Genomic DNA, 27,317 nt, shown 5'->3' with positions numbered 1-27,317 from the left:
TTACTTATTCTCAACCTGCATATAAATCAAATGTGCTGTAGGACAAGTACAAAGACAAATGTCCTGCTTTAGTGAACTCATCAAACAATGACTCCAAAACCGTCTCTGTTTTGTTTGTCCCATACTGTTGACACTGGAAATTGCCAACTTGGCTCAGTTGTTCTTGTAATTCCGTTTGCTCAAGACTGTAATATTCCAAATTTTTTATGCTCTAGGACCCACTGTCACTTTGAGATTGTGGGTAACTTTCCTAGAAATTTAACTAAGTAGCTGGTGTGTGATATACGCTCCAACACATACTTTTGTATTCTCTCTGAGAATTATCTTTTGTGTATGGATTGAAAAGGTTACTTAAACTAACACATTTTATAATATTTGTTGTTTCAGTGTGTTTGCTTGAGATTTTTCAATGTCAAATATACTCTTCTTATTTGAAATTCAAGTTCAAGCTAAACTTGAAAAAAAAAAAGGTAGCTTTGCATTGTAGTGGAAAACAGTAATTAGCTCTTCAGACTATTTTCCTGAAAATATTAATCTTACTTGAATATCATACATACACATGCACAAATTTGATTAAATTTTTTGACTTGCACTTCAGGAATTGACCTGGGCAGATTCAGCTCAAAAGATAACATTTTTCTCTCAGACTGAAAAAATGTTTTTAGATTGAAAATGCCTGCCCAGCTTTAGTAACTAGCACTAGTAGAATCACCTGCTTCTAGTATTACACAGGAGAACAAAATCAGCTAATTTTAGTCAATAAGCATCATCCCTATTTTTAAGTTCTTGATGAAGAGTAAAAGATATTCAAAAAAGTCCAAAACACTAGACTTAGTTTTACTTTTGCTGTTGTGATAAATCTCGTGAAATAGTGATAGTTATTTATCTTCCTCTCTTAACAGGTATTTTATATTTTTAGGTTCAATAATGTATTTGAAACAGATTAAAATTGTGTTGAAGAAGAAAGAATATCAGCTTCAGAGCAGCAAAAGAAATTAGAATTTATAAATTGTAGTCATGCCATTTTGACCATCGGTAATTACACTATTTTTATGTTAATGCAGAAACCCCTTGAAAGGAGTATTTAAGCACTAATTATCTATTTACAAAAGAATGGCTTTGGAAATGCAGTGAAAAACATTGAGCTGTGTTGGGATTTAGAACAGATGTCATTTTTAAAAGACTGGGCACAGTAAAAAAAAGTGTTGGTTTTTATTGCATTTCTTAAAAGTGTAATGGCTCAGATCCGTTTGTACATCTAAGGCTCAGACAGTACGGTACAGAAAAGCAGAAAAGTGCACTGCAACACACTCTTCCATTATTGCTCCAGTTCTGGGGATTTCATGTATTCTGAAGACTTCTGAGCATTAAACTGGCTGCCAGGAGTCTCAAGAAATATTTAAGTTGCATGCCTGTACTGGGAAGATGAGCCAGAGCAACTGCTTTCCAGATACGCTTCCCATGCTAGTGATGAGAAGCTGTAGGAGCTCTGGGAGTGGTAGTTGCTAAAGGACTTTTCCTTCATTCCGTCGTTCCAAATACATTTATGCCTTTTTTTTTTTTCTTCACTTTGTACCTACATTGAGGTTGCTGCTTTCCACTGATAAAGCAGAATGTAGCCAGCCTGCAAGATTCTGAGCCTCTGGGATGGCTCATGTAAAAATGGCTTGTGGTTTTCATAAATATTGAGATGTCTGAACTCTCCAGTTTAAGCAAGTGAGTAAATTTATCCAGCCTTATTCTGGACTAGCAGACGAGTGTAGCTTTAGGACAGTGAGACCCAGAAGTGCACAGAACAGCCAGGGAAGTGAAAGGTCTGGAATATAATTCTGCAAACTTTGATTGCCTCTGGCTGAGATATTTGAAGGAGCCTGAGGAAGACAGGCAACCAAATTCTATTTAGTCCTCTCCAGATTTGACAGCCTCTTCATCGGTCCCCCTTGTAAAATTGTGAGAACGATGCTTGATCCACCTACCACATGAATGTGTTGGAGGATTAATGATTCTCAGCACAGCACTTTGAACACCTATTACCAAGCACTGTCCGCAAACATGAAACATCGTTATTAGTGCTGTGCACCTCATACAGTGACACGACACACAGTTCTTTGTAGTCTTCCCTTGCAGAACGTGACAACTGGGAGATACTGAAAGCACCTCTGTGGGATCTGAAGATCTGAACAGGAATCTGTATCAGGGTGTAGAGAGATCCATGTAGGAAGTCTAAAGTATTTTTGTTATTTTTTAACATAGTTCTCTATTTCCTCTGCTTTCACTGTTCCCAGGTACATGTTGTAAACCAAAACTAGAATACCCTAAAGGGCAAAAAACCCGTTGTAGAAATTTATCTCCTCAGAAAGGTTTATTATTTAATACTATAACTTTTCAGAAAATAGCAGAAAAAATATTTATGAAAATGAACCCCATGGTTTATGTGGTTGGGGATTCTCAAACCATCAATTGCCATAATCCAAGGGGGCATATCAAAGGAAGGTTCAGCTGAGGCAAACCTTGCAGTTGTGCAATTTTTTCGGCATCTGTTACTGACCACTAGTGGATGGAAGATACAGAGCTACATAATCTTGTGATGAGACTCACTGCAGCTACTCTCATGGTGTAATTTGCAGTATTCATGGGGTTGGTTCTGTGTAATTGCTAGGTTATTAAATAAACTAGGCTAAAAGAAAGCCATATTCCCTTTAGAAGTAATTTTGGCCAATTATTATGTGTGTTTGTATAAAACACAGTATATCAAAGAATTTAAGTTGGACTATTAGCTGTTTGTTTGTTTGTTTTTATTTTTTTTACCTTTATCTACTTAGTTAAAGAAATCCTGGTTTGCAAATGTGAGCAATATTATATGTGTTTGTTGTTTTAGTGTTTGATACAATTACTGGCTTTTACAATGCAAGAGTGTCTTGATCTTGCAAGTTATAGATGATTTAGGAAGGAGTGTTCATTTACAATATTATTCCAGATTATACACCGTACAATAAGTATGTTAATGTGAATTTCCCAGACGTCGGCCCCAGTGTTTAACCACAGAACCGTCAAAGAGATGCTAAAAAAAGCAATCCGAGACAGTTACGCAGTCTTTTTACTATATCACTCACTGCTGTATTCTAAAAGGTTGAAATGAGAGGGAGAAAGCATTAAGTGGGCACTTACATGTTTGTCACTGCTTTTAATGAATACTAAAAATTCTGCTCAGTACAATACTGGGAGAGAAGCAAAGCACATCTGCTTGTACAAGTTGGCATTTATCTCTGTGAGCTGTAAGTTGGTAACAATTGTAAGCTGCAAAGGAGGTCACTGGTTGGTAAAGATGCCTAACTTCTTAGTACAGCAGGAGTCTGGAGTATAAACATCATGCATTTGCTTCTGAATTATTTGCAGTCTTTATCTAATTTAAGAAGGAGAAGGCTTTGAATGAACTCTCATGGAGAGAAATAGCAAACAGACATCGCTCAGTGCTTTGCATTATGCAGTTTGTAGTTCAAGTGACAGTCCCCCAGCATTTCAAATTATGTTGTAAAAATTATGTTCACCATAAAAAGGACCTGCTGTAGTTTAGAAGTTAAGAATTGCTGTAATAATTTTCTAATTGGTGTATAAAACCACAAAAAATTAGATGTTCAGTTGATTTTCTTAATTGGTAATCTACAGTAATGAGAGGAATAAACAAAGATGTTACTAGCTAAACAAATATACATATGTATTCTCATATACATTATCTTACCAGAGCTATTATCAGATTCTTATATTAACCAAACAAAGGCTAAGAATCTGTCTGAGGAGTGCATTCCACAACTGACAAAAGCCTTATATATATAGTTAAGAAGTTATTAAGGTGATAACATCTTTTGGCTATATATGTAAGTTAAGTATGATACCCCAGGCTTTTCTATAGTAAAATAATCTCAAAGAATACAAAATTACATCAATTTAGGAGGTTTGGGGCAGATTTTTGTGTGTGTGATGAGCTGTTCTGGAAGCAGAATCACTGCTGCCTAACTTCTTAGATTTTGTCTTGCAGACCTTCTGTGGGATCGTAGGTATATTCTAAGAGTTGTCATCCCTTTGAAGCCTCTTGTTCAGACTGGACATTAGTCTTACTAGGCTCTTACTTTTGGGAAACTCAAAGGAACATAATTATCTTTGAGGCCTCTACTACTTTGCCTATTGTAGTAAATGACTTTTGAATCTGTTGGGCATTTTCAGAAGGATATTGAAAGACGAGGGTACAGAAGTGTAAGACATCATGCTTCTATACCATTAAAGTTTTGTATTGGTAAAAGGGTAAGAAAAAGATACCCTTTTCTAAAACTGCTGAATTAAGTGCAAGAGAATGTGTCTCCGGCATTTTTCTGCATACAATTGAAGATTGCAAAAACAAAAGGAGAGGGAAAAATGAGGCAAAAGATACGAAGAACTATGTAGCAGAGAAGGAAAAGGAAGGAAAAAAAACCTCTTAACCCATGTTAAGATAATGGCTGGAAGAATAAATTGTTGTTTGGAGCCCCATTCCAAACTGGCAGAAGGCAAATGCTGGATGTGTCCTGAAAGAGAAAGCCATGAAGCCCAGGACTGAAGTGGAGCCAGTGTGTTTCTGACAGAATTTTGATGTGCAAACATTTTTGTTGATTCCAATTCCAAATAGGATGAAGTGGCTAGAGGTTGATTATGGAGGAAAATATTTTTTTATTTCTTTCAAGTTAGGCTTTCCAGGAGAGGAAAAAAAATGATTTTTTCCTTAGAAGTGAAATTTTTATTCACCCTAAAATATTTTTAAATGACATTTTGTTTCATTTTGTTTCCTTGGTAATGCCAGAATCATTACATGAATTTCCAAATATATCCCATTCCATCGAAGTGGTATTTTAATGATTTTAATATGGAAGGCTGTTCAGGTAAAATTTTCCAACCAGGTCTAGTTGTAGTTCATCACCAGGTTACAGGGTTATTTTAGCAGAAGCTTCTCAGATGTGAAGAACAGGGAGATTCCTGGTCTTCAGCAAAAATTATTGTCATGATTTGGCTAATCAAAATAAGAAATCAGGATAAAAATGTAGCTTTCTCCCAAATTCCCCAAATTCAAAACCTAACTTTTGTTGTTGTTGTTGTTTGTTTGAAAATACATCTTTGACTCCCATAGCATACGTTCTTGAATGTATTTCTTGGCACTCCTGAAGGGCAGATCTATTTCTTACATGTTTGCTGCCTTAATTTTACTGGGGAATTAATTTTGTTCTGGATATGTGCGCAGAATTCCTGTGACAGATAAATTTTCTTTAATATCTTTGTGTACGTAGAGCTTCTGTATTAAAACCAAGTTTGCTACCTGCCCACCAGGAAAGCCATGTGCTAGCATCAAATGTTAATTGGTTATCAGCCGCGTATTTAGTCCTACTCATCTCCTAAATGGATAGTACAAGAAACGTACACTGAAGTTAATGGAACATACTCTCTAGTCCTGTTAAGTAGCTTGTCTACCATAGATTTGTTCTGTTAGAATCACAACACAAAATGAGTATTTAATTAGTTTCAGCATTACAGGCTCTTTAAAATTCTTTTTCATTTTCCAGTGTGGACTTGGAGACACAAAAGATAGAGGGGACCTGTGGAGCTCGTCAAGTCCATCCTCCTGTTCGAAGCAGCTCTAGTTACAGTAGGCTGCTCAGAGCCTTGTCCAGTTTAATTTTGAACATCTCCAAGGATGGAGATTTCACAGCTGCTCTGGGCACCTGTTCTACTATTTGACCATCCCAATGGTATTTTTTTTTTTCCTTAAATTGAATTAAGGAACTGGATTTAAGGAAAACAACTCAGTAGTTTTGTTGAATGAGGTTACTGCATCCTAGGTGCAGGTCTTTGCATTCACTTTTGATAAAGTTTGATGTTTCTGTCAGCCCATTTTTCCAGCTTTTGGGTATTCCTTAGCATAGCAGACCTGCCTTTTGCTTTGTTGGCAGATCCATGCCCCTAATTTTGTGTTGTCTGCAAACGTGCTGAAAGTGCACTCCATCTGATCATCCAGGCTGTTAGTAAAGATGGAGAACAGCATTGGTCCCAGAATAGTTGGCTGAGGATAACTTTAGTGACTGACTGCCAGCTGGACTTTGTACCATGGATTCTGGCCCTTTGAACCCAGTGATCCAGGCAGTATTCAACCCACCTTATCATCCATCCATATCTCACCAATTTAGCTATAGGGATGCTATGAGAGAGTGTCAAAGATTTTGCTGAAGTCACAGTGAACAAAATCCAGTGCTCTCTCTTATTGATGGAGCCAGTCGTGTCCTCTGAGAAAGCAATTGTGTTAGTCAGGCATGATTTGCCTGTGTTAAATCAATGATGGATATTCCTGCTAACCTTAATGTGCTTAGAAAATGACTTTGTGGGTGATTTGTTCAATAATTTTCCCAGACCTGATGTGAGGCCTGCTGGCTGGTAATTCCCCAGATTCCTCTTCTTGCCCTTCTTGAGGATGGGTGGGACATCTGCCTTTTTTTAGACATTGGAAACTTCTGCGATACCCCTGATTTTTCAGAGATGATAGACAGCCTGTGTCCATCTATTGAAACACTCCAGCTGCAAGCTATCCCACTATGTCTCCATAGCCTCAGAGATGTCACAGCTCTTCACTGTGTGTGGAATTCTCCTTCCTCCTGGTAGTACTCTATGCTGTGTGTCTGCATATAGGTGCCTGAGAAGAATCACAGTCAGGCTGCTTTCACAAGGGCATTGTGAGACCCTTCACCATCCTTTTACCACCCAGCTGCTTCCTCACTGCCCCCATGCCTTCGCTTCATGGTATGACAACCCTTCCCCAGCACACCTACTTTAAAACCCTTCCTACTGCATTCCTACTGAACCCGTTGGCAAGGACACTCTTGACTAAGTTTGCCGAGGGAATCCCATCCCTGCACAATAGCCTTTGTTCTTCAGAAAGGGTGCCGTGGTTTTAAAAGGGGGAGCCCTGCTTTCAGCACCTGCTGCACAACCAGATACTGACTATGGGATGCACCCCCTCCCACCTGAGCTGTTGAACCCCTGGCTGGGAGGATTGAGGTACCACTGGGGCTCCATCCCCTTCACCCCAGGTCTGTTAGTCACCCTTGATGCATTCAAGGTCATTATGATGGTCTCATTGGTGGCTACATGGCTGAATGGTAGGGAAACTTTATATTTAGCGTATGACTATTTTGGAAAGAGAAAGGAAAACAGCTTAGCAAATGAAAATGCTACTCAGTGCTTTTAGTAAGGCTTGTTTTCATGGAGGTTGCAATGGAAGACAAAGGGACCCCTCTGCACTGTAGCCTTTGGTAGGAATCATTCTTGCCAAAGCCAGGAAAACCTTCATGAGTGGAAAATTCAACATTCTCAGCTCAGTTTGTTGAAAAAGGGACAGGAAATGTTCCTGATGTCATTTCTACCCATCTTACCATTAGCACCTACGAGCAGGTGTGGGAATAAACTGGTCAACCTAGAAGTGTTTGAATGATCTCTGATCAAGTGCTGCTTGCACAAAAAATAATAGATGGAAAAGTGGTTGTTCTCAAGTTATGGGCACGTGTAGAAACTCAGGCTGTAGAAGAGCTGTTGGGCTGTGTGCTCTTGGAGAGGTCTTGGTCCTAGCCAAGGACCAAACCAGGGCTAGAAATTGTGCCATAGTCTGTGCCTAGAGTTGGAAAACCATATATTTGTGTTGGAAGGACATACTAGAATAAGAAAATACAAAATAATTTAAATATAACGAGAAAAAGTAAAAAGCTGTAGGTCAGAAGTAGGAAAGAAAGTTGCTGCTCTGAGGTAGTTTTCAGATAAATATCGATCAGATATTGCTAATGCTTGGTGGATCTTTAAACTGTAAAAAGCAGTTGTAACATTAGCAGTTTCTCAGGATTGTGCTCACACACCATGTTGGATTGTGTTCCTGCTAAAGCAAGGTGGTACTGGTACCTCTTAGGTCAGTGGTATGAGGATTGTGCCTTTAGTGCAGCAAGATGTATAGCATTCGGTGCTGACTTCTGCATGTGGACTAGTCATAAGAATTGGTAAGTACTCATGCTGGAAGCCGGGAAGGTGGGAAACATGTCAATAATATCATGGTCTGATAGCTGAGAATCTTTGTCTGTACCCACTTAATTGAGGTCTTATACATATAGTTCATGACAGCAGCGCCCAGCCAAAAATAAGGTTTCAAAGATTTCCTTCTAAGGTTAACTTTGCACTCTGAGTGTGCCTGGTGTAAAAAATGAAACATATTCATAAGTCTTCAAAGGACAAAGTTGAAGCAAAATACTGTTAAATTTATGTGCAAAAAATAGCAGGAAAAATACCTCTGTGTTAGACAAAAAAATAAGATTTAAAGGGTAAAGAGAGCTTGTGGAGACAAAGAGAGGGAAATAGGTTTAGCAAGCTGCCACCTGGTATGGAATGAAAGGAAAAGAAAGGAAAAAAACCAGAGTTGCAAACTCATCAAAAACAGAGTTGTTAATTGAAAAGCTGACAGACCTGTAACTGCAGCAGTGCTTCTGGCCGCCACTATAATAAATGTAACTGTACATTTAGAGTAATTTGCTAATTGCCTAAGTAACACCCACAGACAGCAACATGACATAAATACGTTAGCGGAAGCAACAACTATAACCAGCTCATGCAGGTCCATGGCTGCTAGATGGATGGATCAGATGAGCTGAAAAAGATTTACACAACAGAATAGAAATGGAATTGTTAACAATATTGTGGAATACAGGATTTCTGGATTTCTTTTTTTTTTCATCCTTTTTTTTTTTCCCAAGAATGCTCTAAGGCCTGTAAATGCCCATACGTATTGCAGCATGTAAATAACATTTTTAACTTAGGTGTGCACCACCTAGAAACCTTGTGGAAATGGAGTACACATCTGCAGAATGTGAAGCATTTCAGATGCAAAAAATTGCAGTATTTATATTTCAAGTAGTCTTCCAGTTAAATAATGGAATCTCAATGTGTAATAATAAATATCTGAACAGAGTTTCTGGTAATACATTTTCTAAAGGCACATATGTATTGGGACAACAGGAAAGACTGTTAAGATCAAATTTCCTAATGCAGGTGTTAGAAGTGCCTGGAAGTTATATTTAGGAGTTACCCATATATTTTCATTTGTCAGACTGTGTTCAGCCACATGGTATCTCCTCTGGATTAGTGCTGTTCACTCTCTCTTCTTTCTGGAGCTCTGAATCACACTGTTGAATTTTATCCTTCAGTCCTACTAATGCCAACTTCTGCCTCTGTATATGGTCTGGTAATTTATATTTATAATAATTTATATTCTCTAAACATCCTAATTCTGGGTTAGGCTTGGGATCATCACTAAAGGTGTATATAATGTTACAAATAACACATTTTAAAAATTAGAAATGATAAGATTGTTACTGTGCCAGGTTGGTCTCTTTTTCAGTAAAATACCTACTACTTCTCCCATTCTCCTGTTCTGACTGTCTTCATCCTGACGCAAATTAATACCACAGAAACAAAGTAGTGAGTGCAGCTTTACACAGCTTCCATCTTTGCTTCCTCTCAGATATATGTATAAGGTTTCTGCTGATCTTTTTGGGAAGGTGATTGCTGCTTCCAAGTGCAGAGTCCATTTGATAACCAAACTTGGAGTTGGGTGGAAAGTTTCTGTTGCAGTGCTGCTCTCAGGAGAGCCCATGTGTGTAGGCATATATATTCTTGCCTTCAGCAGGAGGTTGTTAGGTTTTTCACTAAATACGGGTTGTAAAATATTCTCAAACATGAGTCATTTTAAATTGTAGTCCATGGATCTAAGGAAGTCAGTGAGAAAATGGAGCAGAGAAGAACGGGACAGAGGCAAACTGTGAGACTCGTCTTGGGGATGTGGAATTCTGACAGCAAAGCCCAAGCCCTGTCTTGCGTGATGGCTTGGTCCTCATATCAGGGCAAAGAGGGCAGCAAACCCCCCTGGCTGACCCAAGCCTTGAGTCAATGAGACCTCCTCAGTGCAAGCTGATAATGACTGCAGGTCTGGGAGAAGAGAGCTGGGATTATTTTTTCAAGCGTTGTGGACAGTTTCCTTTGAATCCTAATTTCTGTCACTGAGCTGTCATCACTGTCACAGTAAGTGATACTTGCAACACAAATGACAATTAAATAGGAGTAAATGCTAGAGCAGAAGTCTGCAGACCGTTATTTAAGGTTGGTGAGTTGAAAGTAGTTTCAACACATTAATGCTAAGCAAGCTAAATCATACTGTGCCCTGAAAAAGACAGTAATGTCATTTACCTGAAATCACCAGGAATAATTGTAGTAACACTGAGTAGGAATATGCTCAATTCTTTCAAATATGGGAGCATATTATAAGAATTGATGATAGTTTGTGAGTCTGCCTGTTTTCTTTTATTGGATTTTCCATAAAACAAGTAATTTTTGTGTTTTTCACTGTTTTAGGTAGCCTGCCCTATGAATACAAGATTGTGATAGCAGGAAATCATGAATTGACCTTTGACCAGGAATTCATGGCTGACTTAATCAAGCAGGACTTTTACTATTTCCCCTCTGTTTCTAAGCTGAAGCCAGAGAGCTATGAAAATGTACAGTCTCTTCTAACAAACTGCATCTATCTTCAAGACTCTGAAGTGACCGTGAGGGGATTCAGAATATATGGCTCCCCTTGGTAAGCAGGTTTTTAAGCATACATAAAAAAATACCATTGACTGCTGTCACATCAGCCATTTCGTATGCATTCAGCCATATTTGGATTATTGTGTTAGGAAGAAAAATAATACTTGGTTTGATAAACTTTTATATATTGCCTTATAATGAATCACTCTTGTGGTGAAATTAGACACTTCCATAGAATAGGTATTGTTAACCAAAAAATGATGGGGAAAGGATAGTGTGCTCCTTAGATTCTTACCCTGGAGCAGTTCTCTAATAGAGTCCATGTAGTTTTTTTTTTTTTTCTGTCATAAAATACGTTTTCAACACTTAGTGAGTTTATATAATTACAGGTTAATTTTATTGCAAGGATACATTCTTTTGACAGTTTCTGTCCTATGGATGATATTTAAGGTTCATTGGTGTATACAGTAGTCATTTAATGCAGCAAGCTTGTTTCATAAAATACTGAAGGCATTTTTTCAGTTCAGGCATTTTTTCCCCTTAACATGAGATTCTTACTTTCTTTTTTACAGTAATAGCTTTTCTCAAGGTATAGTTGAGCTTCTAAATTAAAGTCAACAAATCAGTGGCAACCTAGTATTTCATGGATTTTGCTGTACTGCGTAGAGCGAACACTTAAAGCTCCTTGACAGTATCAGAGACAGATGGGTTTTGGCTTCCTGACCCCCACCTTTGACCTCATATGTAATTCTTCTGTGTCACTTATGTTTCATTACTATGCTATTTCTGCTAACACAGTTATAAATCAGGTCTTTCACGAGCATTCGGTATACATTTAAAATAAGTTAAAATGTATTTTAAAAGGCAGGCTTTTAAGGGAATCTGTTACTCGTCCTTGTAAAATCACATCAGGCTGGAATATAGCAAACAAGTTGTCAAACCTGATGCATATACCCCAATGTGAATTTTCAGTGTGAATAAACTGTGAAATCTCTCGGATTTTTTTTTTTTTGAATGAAAATTGGCATTTTCCCACTTGGTTACTTGAGATGGGTGTTAATTTTCTCCAGGCTTATTATTCAATATTTTTCTACATCAATAGTTTCCCTCTTAACTGCACCCTTCTCTCTCTCCCCCTCTTAGATCTCCAAATCTTTCTGTTTTGTTTTTTTTCAACCTACCCACCTGCTGTGTTGTAGTTCATCTCCTCTTGTGTATATTGTGTATTCAATCAATGTACAATTTTCTTAATTTTCCAAATTATTAGGGAAGATACTAGATGGTATCAGTCCCAATATTAACTTCTGAGAAATGCCACTTGGCATTTCTTCCCATTTTGATGTTCAACTGTAAATACTGTAATTATGCTCTGTTTACAATATGTCTGGCAACTTCATATCTTCATTGCAATATTCGTAACCAGGCACCATATTTCCAGTGTCAGTAATAATTTTCCAGGCAGTGTAATGTACCAAAAGTCTCATTAAAGTCTAGATAAATTAAAGCAAAAGACTATCTATAAAGTAGCACTAAGTGGAGGCTAAAAGAAACCATTTGAACTTTCTGTGTTTGATTAGGTCTGTAAAAATCTGTTGAGAAAACTTTTTTCCTCCCATTAAACCATAAATGTTCCTGTAAAATTAGATTTGCTGCATTCCCTTTGTGCACTTATCCTGTGATTTTGCACACGTTGTCTAGGATATCTGGCATGACAATTCATGAAAAAAAGATTGCTTTTCATCTTTCATATATTCATTTAGATTTACTGTCATCCTTATTTTTTCTATTCTGTAGTGCTTCAGGTTATATCTTAGGTTCCACAGTATGTGTTTTGCAGTGCCACTAACTTACCTCCCACCCCTTATGGTCCCAGAAGGTAAGGTAAGTGTTATAGAGTCCTTTGAAGATCTTCACCTACTGCATATGGGAGAAAGTCTTGGTGATGGAACCTAGGCCAACGAAGCTTTTCTTTTTTATTTTATTTTTTTTTTACCAGAAAGACCTGGTACCTACAGCCTTGAGAATGGGTATCTTGGAAAGAGGCATTGTAGCATCCACAGTATTATAAAATTGGTGATGCTGCCCTAATGCTGAGAAGGGGAAGTGTAGTGGGAATCCACTGATTCCCTTCCTCTCTGCTGATTATTCCAGGGGTCTATGACAGAAGTCTGTGGACAAAAGTCATGATGATGCTTAACTTTGACTCTGCATATCCCCACATTGCCTGCTTTCCATCTGATTGAACACCTCTCTTTTCCCTTCTCCTTGCTTGGCAAGGTGGTTTGTCATTTTGCAATTTTAAATCTTCCTGCACCAGCTCTGTTGGGTTAGGCCTGGCATCATAATCATATTGTTCCAGCCAAACTCTTTTTTTGTTTGTTTGTTTGTTTGTTTTAGTTTGTTACTATGCAATGCTGAATGAAGTTTCCCTGCTAAGCAATGTCATGTCCAATGAAAACAACAGCAATAACAACAGTAACAGCAATAAGAAGTTGCTCTTCATTATTCTATCAGAAGGCCACATGCAGAATTGGAAAAGTTACATCAGCCAAGCCAACGGTCAGAAAACGTAGAAAGAGAGAAAGCTGTTGTGTGGGGGTTAAACTGCCTGATTGATAAATTGAAGGCATAGTACAAGTCTGTGCCTAATGAGCACCACTGTTCTTTAGCATTTCTTTTTGTTTCTATACTTCATTTGCCTGGAAAAGAAAGGTGTTTTCATAATCTCTGTGGGAAATTAATCTCAGTTTCTTTATACATCATAACAATAATGATAAAAACTAAAAAGTACAGAACTTTGGTGTACTTCTTGTGGAGAATCTTTTTTTTTTTTTTTTGCCTTTGTATCATGAAGCCAGTCCTTTAGAAAATGTTTATGAATCTAGTCAAGACTTCAAAGTTTAGAGTTCTTAAACCGTGCAGAGCTCAACAAGAACGCTAAGTTTCATGTAGTTGCTTGCTCAGTAACCTAAAATACTTTATTTTCCAGCCTTGAAAATATGCGTATAGTTTTTTTGTTTGTTTTTTAATGAATTTGTTTGATTGGAGAACTGCCAGTTAGAGTTTCTGTTTGTTGTACATGCATGATTCTAATTAGAAGGTGAGCTATCTAGAAATTAAAGATGGGGACCCCAGATCCTGCCTTTCTGTTTCTGATTACAGCCCTGATCCTCTGTCTTACTTCACCCTTTGTAAAAATAAACACAAGCTACAGATATCCTTCCATTATAAAACAGGCTGATCAATATTTGCAAAGTACTTTGAGAACCCAGGAGTAAGGTCTGAGTGAATGCCAACCAGCATTAATTTAGTGTTTTTACCTGTAGCCATCTGTGTTTTTATGTGTGACCTATTCAGAATTAGATTATAGTTCTGCTTAAGATGTTTTAGTTGCAAAGTAAACCATGAAAGCTCGATTGGTTTGCATAAGGTGCCAGTCTCTAAGGCCTTTTAACTATATACCATTTGTGTATGGTTAAATATTTTCAATAGCACTTGGGTATTTTGACCTCTATTCTTATCTAAAATTCAGTGGTTATTTTTAATTGCAAGAAGAAATGGGACACTGTCTTGTCTCAAAAACCAAAGCTATAACTCTCCTGGGCTTCAAGGGCAAGATTTCAAGTGCCAGATTGAGCCTCTACTCACTAACAAAAAATTAACTGCCTTAAACATTAATTATACTAGTATTATAATCAAGCAGGAAGCAGCCATTTTTATATTCAAGCTGCAAAGCACAGAAGCTGCTGTTTAAAAATTGGTATTTGCAACACACCGATATCTTGGATGATCAGTATAAATGATAGGAGAGAGGAGGATAAAAATATTTGGTACTTCATGAGAAACTTGGGAATACTAAGATTTTAGATGCCTCCAGAGCAATCTTGAGTTTTAAGGGTTTTCTGTGGCTACGTTTGGCCAAGGAGGCTGGTGCTCTTGACAGTGCACCACACAGTATTGACTCTCAGGTCTGGATAAGCAGAGTATCAATAAGAATGCAATGTGTTGCCTTCTAGCTTAGCACAGACGCAGAACTGCACGGGTTTCTTTTCCCGTATAAAGCCTGAACACCATGATTATTTTTTGTTTGTGTGTTTGTTTGTTTAAAACTAGTCACAGAAAGTTGCAGTCTGGTTTCATCCCAGCAAAACCTAGGACGTGGCCAGAACACAATTCACAGGCCTGGAAGCAGTCTTGCATCAAGAATTGCCATAGTTGCTATGACTATAAAACAAAGACTTTACTTCCTCAACGGTATTTATTGTAAATTGGAAAGTTTCTGATTGGAAAGTACTTTTAAACACCCTAATGCATTCTGGACTACTATGAGAAAAGCCAATAGGTAAAATAACTCAAATACTTTATAAAAAATGCTTCTATAAAATGTTCTTGTGACTGTTGGGCCTTCCAAAGCATGAAGCCATTTGTCAGGGGGGAGTTAATTTGTTTTTCAGTAACATGTAAAATCATAATGTATAGATACAATTGCAGCATGCAGGAACAACACAGAGGTGGCAGAGTATCCAGCCTGAGGTGCTTTGAAGACTTGGCAGGACAGTCATGGCAGATGAGATCTAGTGAGAGTGATAGGCTTCCCTGAAGTGATGGGTTGGACTGAAGACCTCCAAAGGTCCCTTTTGAGCAATGTTTCCGTAATTGTAAATGCCACTATGGAGCTAGAACTAGGTATAAGCGTTGATACCTGAAATGAACAGGTATCAAAAAAGTCCTTACAATAGAGAGCTTTGCTGTTGATATCAAACTGCTGACAAGCAGTGGACAGTCCAGACAGGTGGTTTGAAAGTCAGAAAGCCAAAATAAAAGTGGAAATCTGAAACTGAATTGCAGCAGAACGTCTTTTTTTTCTGTCATCAGACTGGATACTATATCCATGGGGACATCATTCATGGAACTATATTGATTAATGATTTTTGAGCATTTCAGTTATAGATCTTCAGCCTTCAATTATAGTTCATTACCCCCACAATGTAAGAGTTCTAGTGTTAGCTATAGCTAGAATTAAGATACAATCCACTTGTGCCTTTGCACTGCTAAAGGTTTTAATTGCACAATCACACACTGTTTACACAAAAAAAACCCCTGATGCATTCTGTGCACAAGATCTGCTGTGCTTTCTGAATGAGGCAACAATGTATTAGTCCTTTTATGCTCATTGTTTAGAAACACCATGTAAAAATAAATAAATGTAAAGGTGCATGTGTGCTTTTGCATCAACATGAGAGCACCTTGCTGAGGTTCATACATGTATGTGATCCTGAGTGTTGCTACATCTGCTCTGCTGCACAAGGTTCCAATAACAGGCTGAGACATGGCTGGAGCTTAATAAACTCTGCCGTACTACATGTTTTTTACGTCAAATTTTATGCAACTCAGTGAGTAAATAACATAGCTCTGTTCTTCTCCTCTTGCTTGCAATAACTAATGAGAAGACTTTAAGATGAATGATCACAGATCAATAATCAGAAGTTGTTTGTATCTGGCAAAGGTTATACTACTGCCCCTGTAACGTCTAACATTGCACCTCTGCCTTAAATCTATTGATAAGGTGTGCATCTGCAGAAGATCAGTTATTTTGTGTTTATGCTCTGACCTTGTGGATAAGGGCAGGAATTCTGGTGGCATTTTCTATTACAAGGGGAACTATTGTGCATTAATGGTAAGGGAAAAGTACACCTTTTACATGACATAGCAAGAGAAATGTAAGTGACAGAAAGGAAGGCAACTTCTTCCTACCCACTGAATCTCCGTAATGCTTCTAAGCAGCTGTACAGAGCTGTAGGGGAAACTTCTGTCATCCTGTCCTAAAACAGGCATACAAGGTGGCAGGGGAACCTTTTATTTCTTTTTGATTTTTTTTTCATTTTCAGCAATGTGAAAGAGGAAGGGACAATCAAACCCCTCTTGCCAAACATGACCATTTCCTTATTCTAAATGGCATATTTTCCTGGATAACTTAAAGAAGCCCTTTAGGATGAGATTGCCTCCAGACTCATTATCCAGAGAGAAGATTTTTGTTTTGCTTTGATTATCTGGAGGGATCTGTTCCTCTGGAACAGAACCTCATTTTTCTTTTTGCAGAATTACATTTTTTTCTAGTGTCTATGCATTCACATTTCCTCCTTCATTATTTTGTTATAGCCCATCTGGAACTTCAGAAACTTTTATTTCCCAGTCAGGGAGAATGGGAGAGCAAAGATTAATATCAGCCTAGAAAGTCATTTGTGACCATTTTTGCTGAAGTGACAGATGCTCAGGCTGGACTCCTTTTTTTTTTCTTGTTTTGTTTTGTTTGTTTTCTGTTGTTGTTGCTTTTCTCCAATGGGATGTTGATTAGATAGAGCCGTTGTTTGTTTACACACCGACCAACATCTCTCATACAACATCTTTGTTCAGATAATGGGAATCAAATGAAGAAGGTTAGGGGTGTGTGTGTGGGGAGTGTACTGAGCTTAGCATCCTGGGCCAGGGACATTCAGTGAGTTCTGACTGAGCTTCATCCCAGTGCAAGACACATTGATCTGCAGGTTGTGTTAGTGAGTGTTGGACACCAGCTTCAGCCCAAAGCAACCTCAGCAAGGGCCTTATTCTGCACGTCATCACCCCACTTTGGTGTTAGGTCCTTCTGTAGACGCAGTGCAGGTATGTATACTATTCACAACATGCAGCCCAGTGTCTTTATTCAAGCTCTGCAGTCCAGTGTTATCAGTGGTGCCACAGGTGTGTAACTCTCATCTGATTTTTTTTTCCTTGCCTGATTTGTTTTTTTTAGTCACAATGTAGGTGACTTTATTATACTTATTCTCAAACTCTATTGGCGTGTGTGCATGTGTGAACATGCGTCCTTTGGACAGGCTGAATGGTGACTTCCGTGTGTAATTGCAGTTGTTTCAAAGAGCATGCAAAGGGCGAGATGAGGCAGACTCATTTTTGTTTCATGCTGAGTCTAGCCTACCCAATTCTTAGGTCTCTGTTTCAGTGCCTTTCTCCTCCATCTTTTCAAGAGCAGCTGTAATAGTCTCTTTCATTCCTCACTGAACTCAGTATCCATCAGTAGAATAATGTAACAAAGATTTATAGATTCACTTCATGATAGGGACATGCTTACATTTTGCCATTGATGAATCATCTCATGTTTACTTTGCCAGACCTTGTACAAATCTTTACAGTCATTGAGGTGAACATCAATTAAAATGAAACTGTATTAAAATAAAATACTGACTTCATTTAACATAATGTACCTCCCAAGTTGGGAGCATGGCTTACCCATGTTAGAGCAAGCAGCAGCAGAGCAAAATACTATGTTGCACATTTCATTCTCTGTAAAATTCACAGAAAATGATTACTGTTCTTATGCATCAGAATGATTGCTTTGATTCTTAAGTTCTTAAGTTCCCTTTCAAATCTGCAAAAAACTATTCAATACTTTGCACCTGAAGAAAACATGTAGAGAGACTCAAAAATGTGTGTTATTGGACAAAACCAAACTAGAAATGTATCTAAGTAAAATATCTGACCCTCATTTGTTCTCTCCTTTCTGCATCCTCACTTGGTCAAAAGATAAGAATACAAATAACTGAAGTGCAGTTGCTTTTGTACTGTTACATAAAACAGTAAAATACCACTCTAAAATTCTTGCATTCATTGCATATTGCAGATTAAGTAAATTTTTGAGCAGGTGGCTTGTTTTCATGTCTAGCTCTGTCAGTGATGGAGTTTACAGAATGCTGGATGTGGAAATACTACTGAGTGCTGGCTTTCGGTTGCTCAGAAATATGTTTCAATAATGGTGGATGTTCCCTGATTTTGCAAGTCAGGAGCTGTTTGGAGCTCTGTCTTTATTAGTGACTTTGAGTTAGACAATATAAATGAGTAATTTAGGTACACAGACATGGTTCTAGAAGAAAATGACTATCATGAGTGGGAGGAATAGGTGCCACTCATTATTTAGAAATGAGGCATCTCAAGTTTCAGAAATTCTGGGGAAGAGGTTGGCTTCTAAGCCTACCCGATGTGGCTGTATTATTACAGTTAGAATGCTGAAGACTTTTTATTTCAGGCATTCAGTAAAAGGTAGGTAAGGTGTGACAGAAGTGTAAGAAATAACAACATGTTCAGAAGAGAGAAAGCAAAATTGATCATCCTGTTAAAATACATTAATTACAGACTGCAGTGCATAGATGCAGGTTTAATTGTGTTTTAATGGAATGTTCGAGTGATATTTTTATTTCCTTTTCTGTACTTATCAGAAATTGTTTTCCATTTTGGAAAGTGCTGCTTCTAAAAACACTTAAAACCGCAATACACTGTAGTTTAGTTTGCAGCATATGGGAGATTGTAAGAATGGTTTTTCCTGCAAAATCATTTTGATCTATTAAATTCAGCTGTTTAGGGGAGGTGGTGGGGAGAAATGTAAGATATTGAACTCTTGAAGAGTAAAAGGTTTTCCAGGGGCAGAAAGTGAGACTTAAGAGTGCATTCTGGCTGGTTTAACAGCAGAAACAGATTACTGGATAATTTTTCTCCCCCGCCTCCCCCTTTTTTTTTTTTTGTTTTTATTTTTTACTAATGGCATTTTGCTAAAATCGGTGCATTTGACGTGATAAACATGTCCTGACAAGTGTTCTCTTTACATGACTTGGAAACAGGAAATCTGAGTCTCATTCAGTAGACACTAGGTATACAGCTGTCATTGCTCATATTAGCAATCATACTGAATTCAGGAGAGGTCTTTTTAATGAGTGCTGCAGTACAGATTAAGTGACTGAAAAGAATTAGCCAGAATCATAAAAATTGCTGAAAAAAATATTTATGAGGCAAAATCAAAATTTCTCAGACTGCAAGTGAATTTTCTGTAGCATGTTAAAGTAGCATGGTTGTTGTTAACTAATTAAACTCTGCAGTAGGTTATGTGAGTGAATGGGAGTGGAAATCTAACTATATCTATTGTAGCTCATAAATATAATCAAAGGCAGGCCAGTGTGATAAATTCTAGCTGTTGTGTACTCCTGACAACTTTTACTTTTCCATTTCCCATGGGATTTTTTTTTTAAAGTGACAGCAATTTAGAATATTCGTTATTTCTTTTCCTGTTAACAAATGTTCCAGAAAATGTTTTCTCTCAAAAAAGACTTCTCCCAAACATTGCCCAGGGCTGAGGAGTTTGGAACAATTCAATCTCTGAATAGTCAAAGAGAGAAAAAAACAGTAAGTCAAACACCATTGTGTACTGCTTACACATACAAGTTGGATATGGATCAATTCTCTAAGATGTTTCACAGTGACCTCTCACAGAGTGAGCTTACTCAGTTACTGAATGCAAAGATCCTTTGCATATACTTTGCAGTTGTGTTCCTCCACTGCATCTGTACCGGAGTGCAGGAGGACATGACGCTATGTGTGCATGCGTTACTTCTGTGTATGTCTGCTAAATATAGATCAGCAGTTATGTTTATTTCCCATCACATTTCGGGGTAAGTGCTTTTTCTTGTAATGTCTGAATAAATGGTGTGGCTTTATATTTCTGCATATGACTGGAGATTTGCATTTGCTTGTTTTGTTGCAAATGTTTCTAGCTTTAGTTAAATTTGAGAGCAGTCGAAAAATAGATTGCTTCAGTTTAATTAGCCTGGTAGAAAAAAATTCTTTCTTGGGTGATAATTATTAGTTGTATATTGTTAGAATGAAGTAGTTCACATTCAGTTACTTAGCAGAAATAATTGAATTTTCTGATCCAGTAAACTAGCTCACTTTGTATTCAGCTGGTTTTTAATTTAAGACCTATAGAAGAGGAGACCTGTAATCTCACTACAGGGAATTGGCTACACTTTCCTGCAGTTCATAAACCACGATAGTGAAATAGCAATCCCCCACAGCAGTTTTCTGTTTATTTTTCACATTTGCTTAAAAGTTTAATTTTATGAGACAGAGCGGATTTTAAAGTTTAAAGTGTTTTTTTTTTTTTGTGCTTTTTTTTCTTTTTTCTTTTTCCCCACTTGAACAAAAGGACTACCAGCTCTATCTGTAGTCTGGGCTGTACTCTCAGCAGCAATTTCAGGGTGTTTCAAAGATGTAAACACAGTTGGGTACTGTGATGAGCCCTTTGGCGATGTTCCAAGAGAAACACAAATAGCTATCTAGTTTGGAGCAGATCTACATGGAGCTGATTCTCAGCTGGAGTAAACTGGCAGAGCTCCACCAGCTTTCAAGCTGTTTACAGCGGTGAGAATCAGCCCCTCTACTTCACAGTCGCTTGTATGTATGTGTTTTCCGTAGGTTTTTACACAATAGGTGCATTGCTACATTGAGAAGTAGATTGTGACTTTACATCCTGCTCTAAGGAAGTGCAGAACTGTAAACAGAGCCACCATCACAGGGTCTAATTGTAACATGGTTATCCCAGTTTTTTCTCTTTTTTCTGGCCAGAATTTAAGGGGAAAAAATCAGTAATCTACCACTTGTTGTGGAGCTGTTTAACATCAGAACACTTCCTTTGGATTTGTCATTCATAATTTTATTTTATAAATTGACATCATTTAATATGAATTAATATGAGGATTTTCGTCCCTAGTAAAAAAACAAATTTGAACCAATATTAAAATGGAGGGCTACACCTGTGTGTGTCTCATATTTCTAATGGTATAATTTACATCAGGTAAGTATATTGTTTTTATAAGGCTATCTCAGAATTCCTGGCTAGCTGAATGAACATCTATGTGTTTAAGCTGTAGGCATAGAAAGTTACATTGCAGCAGTTGCTTTCCACCACTCTAGTGTGGGGTGAATTTAGGACTGCAGGAAAACATTAATTTGGATTTTAGGATTGCTTGTATGTTGTTCACTTCAGGTAGAAACAGGCCATATGAAGTATCAGTATGTGCTGTTTAAAACAAGAAATAGGTTCATCTGTTGCTAAATTGAAAATGTTAACAATAATATACTTTATGTGTATATACGCATGCACTGTATTAATTTAATTGTTTTGGAAGCATTTTCATGCTTGCTGAACTCAAAGTGGCTTTGATTTTTCTTTAAAAAAAAAGAAAAAAAAGAAGGAGAACAGGGAAAGAACTGGCAGACAGTTAGTCCATATGGCCTAATTAGTCCTGGTATTTTGAGAAAAGAATGTAAACCTGGTGAGTTACTAAACTGAGAAGTGGCTGCTGTGAGGGCCTTTTTTATCAATTCTCAGTGCACCTGTGCATCCTATGTATTTTATTCATGTTTCATCTAAGAGAGTCCCTCCAGGAGCTTCACTGTAAAAAAACGAACAACAAAAAAAAAACCCCACACCACAAGAATAGCATCTCCCTTTGGAGGGATATTCCATTTCCTCAGCTGACTTCTGCACAGTCTTAAAGGACTAAAGTAAACCCCAACTAGCCAGATGTGCAGAAGAAGAATATGTTTCTTTAGCTGTCTGATCATCTGATAGTGAAAAACTGTAGAGATGCCATGCACGGATGAGACTTGAATTATTTTTCCATACTGATTGTTATATTCGTGGCAAGTTTTGCATTTAAAAGGAGATGGTGACTGTACTGTGGATAGAGGCTGTTCACTCCCCTTACTCCCTCTTAGTCCTTCTTCTCACTGTGACTTAACAGTTACCAGTATTTGAAATATAGTCTGGATAACCTACCTGTACATATATATTTCATGTTGGGAAAACTGAGGGAACAGACTCTGAGATACCAGGAGCTAAACCCGTTAGCCGTGCATTAAATCCATAATACTGAATGTCCATACAGTTCTACATCTGTACCCTCAGCATTGAATCTCATATCTAATTATTCCAAATGAGCTTTAAAGGTTGTTTGTGGAGTTTATTTTATTATTTAAAAAAATATCAGATGGGATGTTATCATTTGGTTCCCAGCAGAATGAAAAAAACTATTTGCATTTGGTGTTGGCATGTTCAGTCTTTCATTATTTTTTCTCCTTACCTATTATCTTCTGTGTTCTTGTTATGAAGATAAAGTAGATTTCATTTTATTTTTCATTGTTTTATAACAAATTAATGTTTAGAAATGATCAGTTCCTATTAGTCACAGCTCATTCTTTCTTCTTTCCAGTCAGAGATGTATGAAATCCTTTACTAAACAAAAGATGGATGATTTCATGTGTAACTCAAATTGCAAAAGAAATAATTACTGACAAAGGGACACATTCTGATTTTTACACTCCTTTCCTTTTGTGAAAACAGTAATTTAATTTGATTCAGAGTTTTGAGAATTACAACTTTGGATGCAAAGCAAGTAAGGCAAAAAAAAAAATAAAAATAACACAGCAAACTTTCCCATGGAAGAAATGTACTTCTTGTGGCCAGTAGACTGATGGAGGATCCAAATTCGATTTGCTGTTCACTACAGACTCCCTAGGTAATGCTGTGCAAGCCTTTTATTGTCTTAGCTGAAGTTCTTAGCTTAGTTCCTCTCCCTGCCACTTTTGACTTTCGCCTGCTGAGCTGTACTTGGTGGCTGTGTGTTCCAGAGGATAATCATCTATGAGATTAACTATAAGGTGCATTTAATTGATTTAAGTATGAGGCCTTGGCATTCATTAAAACACCTGGCTTCCAATATTATGAATAGGTGAATCTTCAGTTTCTTTTTTTTGCATAATTTAATCCTTTCTGTACACTGGTGTATGCCACTTCTCTAAATAATGTACCACCCTTGTCTCTCTCACATGGAAGCTGGTCATAATATGTTTCCTCACAACTTCCGAAACATGTTCTTCTTTACATCTCAGTTATGCTGTTAATATGCTTTGATGCCAAGGTGATGAACACTTGTTCAGAGCCTACAAACAAACAGTGCCCTGCCAGTCCTTTTTAGCACTAATGGCCCAATTGTTCCTTTGATCCCTGCCTGTTTTGGGCTGTCCTCTTGCAGTAAAAAAAAAAAAGACAGAACATTGTTATTTCACACCTACTTTAGATGTAGAAACAACTGATGACACCCAAAAAAAAAAAGAAAAAAAAGGCATACTTTTATGATTCTATACTTGGAGAGAGAATGAGAAAACCGAGTAAAAAGCTGTAAAAAATACTCAGTGAACTGGAGATAGCTACTTAGATAACTACTGGAGATAGCTACTTGGCTAGAAAGGCACTTAAAGAGATTGGTTGATGATCACCTGAAGGATGTGAACACCAAGCAGACAAGGAAGGTATACGTTATTGTATAGCCTTGTTCATTGAACTGTAACTAATAAATCAAGAGCAGGAAAAATTAGATTGATGTGTGTCTCTACAATTGTAGGGAAGGGGAGCGGAAATGAGAGGATTTGTTCCATTCTTTTCCCACTGAGCTTCTTTACAGTCATAGGCCACTCTCTGCTTATTTTCCTACAAGGGAAAAATGACAATTGTTGTGGAGGAAAGATGGGTACAAGCTGCATGTGTTCATGAACCATTTAAATTTATTTTGTAAGCAGAGGAATTCTAGTGAGAGAATTTGCCTTTCAGCTGCAGAAAAGATTTACGTAGGAAGCTTTACAGAAATGAGGAGATATAATGATTGTGTTCTAGTTGTATATTTTTTGCTCTTCAGGTGCACACAAGATGTTACCCACTGATCCCTTTGATATGCTAATAACTATTGAGTCTGTTACCACCCATAGCTCCCTGTGGATATTGGACTCTGTAAGGGAGTTATCCCTTGAAGTCAACAAGAGTAATTGTGTGCCTACTGGTGGCAGGATTTGTCTAAAACAACCGGACAACCCAGATGAAGCTGCTGCTGTAAATCTGGCAGTCCTGAAGTTCTTTGGGTAGCTTGCACCACACGAGCACTAAGGCAGTGCTGTGGTGGGAACGTTTTTGTAACTGCCCAGTGGCTGCCTGTTGGGTTCATTTGTAGCTGATGGCAGAACCATGGAGGTTCGTGTTGAGCAGATAAATGTACAGAGAGGAAGAAATCCATTCTTTAAGTTAAAACGTTTAAATAAAGCCAAGGTAATGATTTAGACTTCACCTTCTCGTTGAGTGTAATAGAAAAAAACATGCACGTTGATAGTTTTCCCCAGTCAAGTATCCTTTTTTGTGTCCCCTTGTACGTCTGCTGACCAGAGTGAGATGTATACCAGTGGTATGAAAATTGAAAACCTTCAATGTTCACATAAATTACAGGTCAAGTCTGTGTAGTGCATCACTGCCCTTTACAGTAAATCACATGTAAAACTAAGTTATGCCCCATTTAAATGACAAAAGAATTCTTGGACTAGACAGTTGTTCTTTCCAGGAGTAGCTGAATAAAAGAAGAAAAACTAATAAATAATTAAGGCAGTAATATGTTTGACCACTTTTTTTTCGTATGACTCTTTTCTGTTATTATTGTAACATAAATGCTCCTTTCAAAGACAACTAAAGCGCTAATGATAGCTGAGAAGGTCATTCATAGGAGGTTGAACTGGTTTAATTAGAATTTATGAGAAGGTTACTATAAGAGTGCAGAAAGATGTTAAGGGGTTAACATATAAGAGATTACATTGTAGTCAGTGTTCTGTTAAAGTTTGAATTAATTTTTCCCATGGGTTTTTCACATTCTAATTTTCAACTAAATGAGACATCTGTTTCAGAAAAGGAAAATTTGCTATGGTTGTCATAGCAACTATCATTCTGTAAGAAAATTATTCCAATGGTTACTTTAGAACAGAAAGATAGAAATTCAGTACATAAAGCAACATCCGATTGCTAGCACAAATTCTGATAATTCAGCCCTTTTTGTATGGTGGATTATTTGACCCACAAAACTTGTTCATATGTTTTTAACATAAGGTTAATTGTGCTGTAAACAAATTCATTTCCAATATATTTTCCCCCTAGAGTCTTATATGTAGACAATCATTATTCTTATAATAGTAACACCGTTGCATTTCAGAGTAAATGGAGAGATCCAAACTGTTCCCTTTAAGAATATAAGATCTAAATCAAAGTACATTTCTACATGAGTGCTTCACTTCAGAGGTGAAATACATTCATTATGTACATCTCTAATTGCCAAATACTTTTTTTTTTTAAATAGCAGATTTTATCTTTTAGAACATACTCTATAGCATTTTCTTCATAAAATGCAAACTATTATTGAAACATCTATATCTATATAAACATTACACATTTCCTGAGCAAGCACTAATGAAAGATCCAGAAATTCTGTGCTTTATATTAAGACTTCAACTTTGCTTTCGGGTTTCATCAGAAATGGAAATTTTAGACCAAGTTGTCTATGCATGACATCCAGATCACATACTTGTTAGCGGGTATTAGAGAAGATTTTTTTCCTACCCAGAAACTTTGATGGCTGTTTTGCAATAAATTTTCTGAAGAAGGGACTTGGGGTTTTATAAAATCCCTGCATGCGTATGAAGATTGTTTTGCTTTGGGGGTGAGGGCACTGAAATGCATGATTTTTCTTCCCTCTTAAATGTAAAGCACACTACCATCCCCCACTGAATCCTTCCTGGGACTTCGTATTTTTGTCAGAAATGCTCCAACCATTTCTTTCGATCTTGGGATTGTCACAAAAGACAGCATTATGGCAAATCAGGCGAGTTCGAACATTTCCCCTTCACAAAAGAACAGCTCCAGCGTGCATAACTTACCAGCCCGCAGCTCGGGTGGGTGCGAGCTGCAGGCACAAAGGGAGGCAGGGATGGGGGAAAGTGCTGTAGGTCTTAATAAGCAGATCATGCCTATTCATAAGGGGAAACAGGCTTTTAACAAGCGGCAATGTACAGGCTGGGCCTAGGAGAGGCAGGCAGAGGCTCTCACGTCTGCATGTGCAATTCATGGTCATTTGGGTTTCAACTGGATTAAACTGACTGCTGATGCGACCTGTGATGGTCACAATTATGTCTCCTTATAAATGCTTCATTGTGTGCTTAAAATAATGGCTCGGTAGGTTTCTGACCTTTTCTTCTTTGGCAAATATTGTTCTTTCCTCTTGGCTTCTTCCAGGGGAGCAGCCTTGCTGCAGCCGGTTCTGCTGTGCCTGGCGTGCCAGCGGGCGGTGGGACAGATCCTGACCTTGCATCCCACTGAGGTCCTGGGGACCATCCTGTCCTGGGCAGCGGGTGGGAGCACTGGGCTGCATTCCCTGCGTCTCTCAGCGGCTTTTAACAGCTGAAGCAGGATTTACTGTGGTGACTGACGCTTTGTTTGCCTCCTGTTTGCCCTTGCAAATATTTTCTGTCAGTGAGATTTTGCTCCTGGAAAACTTGCTCTGGGCCTAAATACTGTTTGCCAAGTAGTTGAGTGTTTTCACGTTGGTGAAGGAAGCTGCTTGGCACACAAGGTTTGTAGTGTGATCCCAAGGCAGGGGTGGGGAATCTGGAAAAGGCCTAACCTCTGTATGTTTTTATAAAGCCTGCCACTTCTGTGACATCTGAGCACCTCAGACTTCGTTTGCTTTATTTTCACAGCATGTCTGTGAGGGAAAAATACTCCTGTCAGTGGTGAGCGGAACATAAAGATCTCTGATCAGACTGGGGTTTGGTCTGTATGACAGCATTACAAACCAAAGTTGTGAGCAGCTGACTGCAAAATAAGCCAGTGAATAGACCATGAGTGATTGCCCCAGCAGTAGGAAGGGAAGTCATGTACCTGCGAGCCAGCTGCTGTTCCTCCTGGGAGGAAAGCCTGCTGGATGATGAACAGCTAACCA

General features: G+C 37.9%; 1 protein-coding gene across 1 annotated transcript in view; it reads left to right on the top strand.

Annotated features, from left to right (window-relative positions):
* MPPED1 (metallophosphoesterase domain containing 1) overlaps positions 1 to 27,317 on the top strand; it is a 64,654-nt gene that overhangs the window by 23,494 nt on the left and 13,843 nt on the right. Inside the window, exon 4 of the mRNA XM_050712220.1 lies at positions 10,463 to 10,684. Within this exon, the coding sequence (XP_050568177.1) occupies positions 10,463 to 10,684 (222 nt within the window). The remainder of the gene's footprint in view (positions 1 to 10,462; positions 10,685 to 27,317) is intronic.

Source organism: Cygnus atratus, chromosome 1 (assembly GCF_013377495.2).
Source record: "Cygnus atratus isolate AKBS03 ecotype Queensland, Australia chromosome 1, CAtr_DNAZoo_HiC_assembly, whole genome shotgun sequence".
Classification (NCBI taxonomy): domain Eukaryota; kingdom Metazoa; phylum Chordata; class Aves; order Anseriformes; family Anatidae; genus Cygnus; species Cygnus atratus.
Note: the sequence above shows the minus strand (reverse complement) of the source record. Positions and strands in the feature narration are given on the sequence as shown.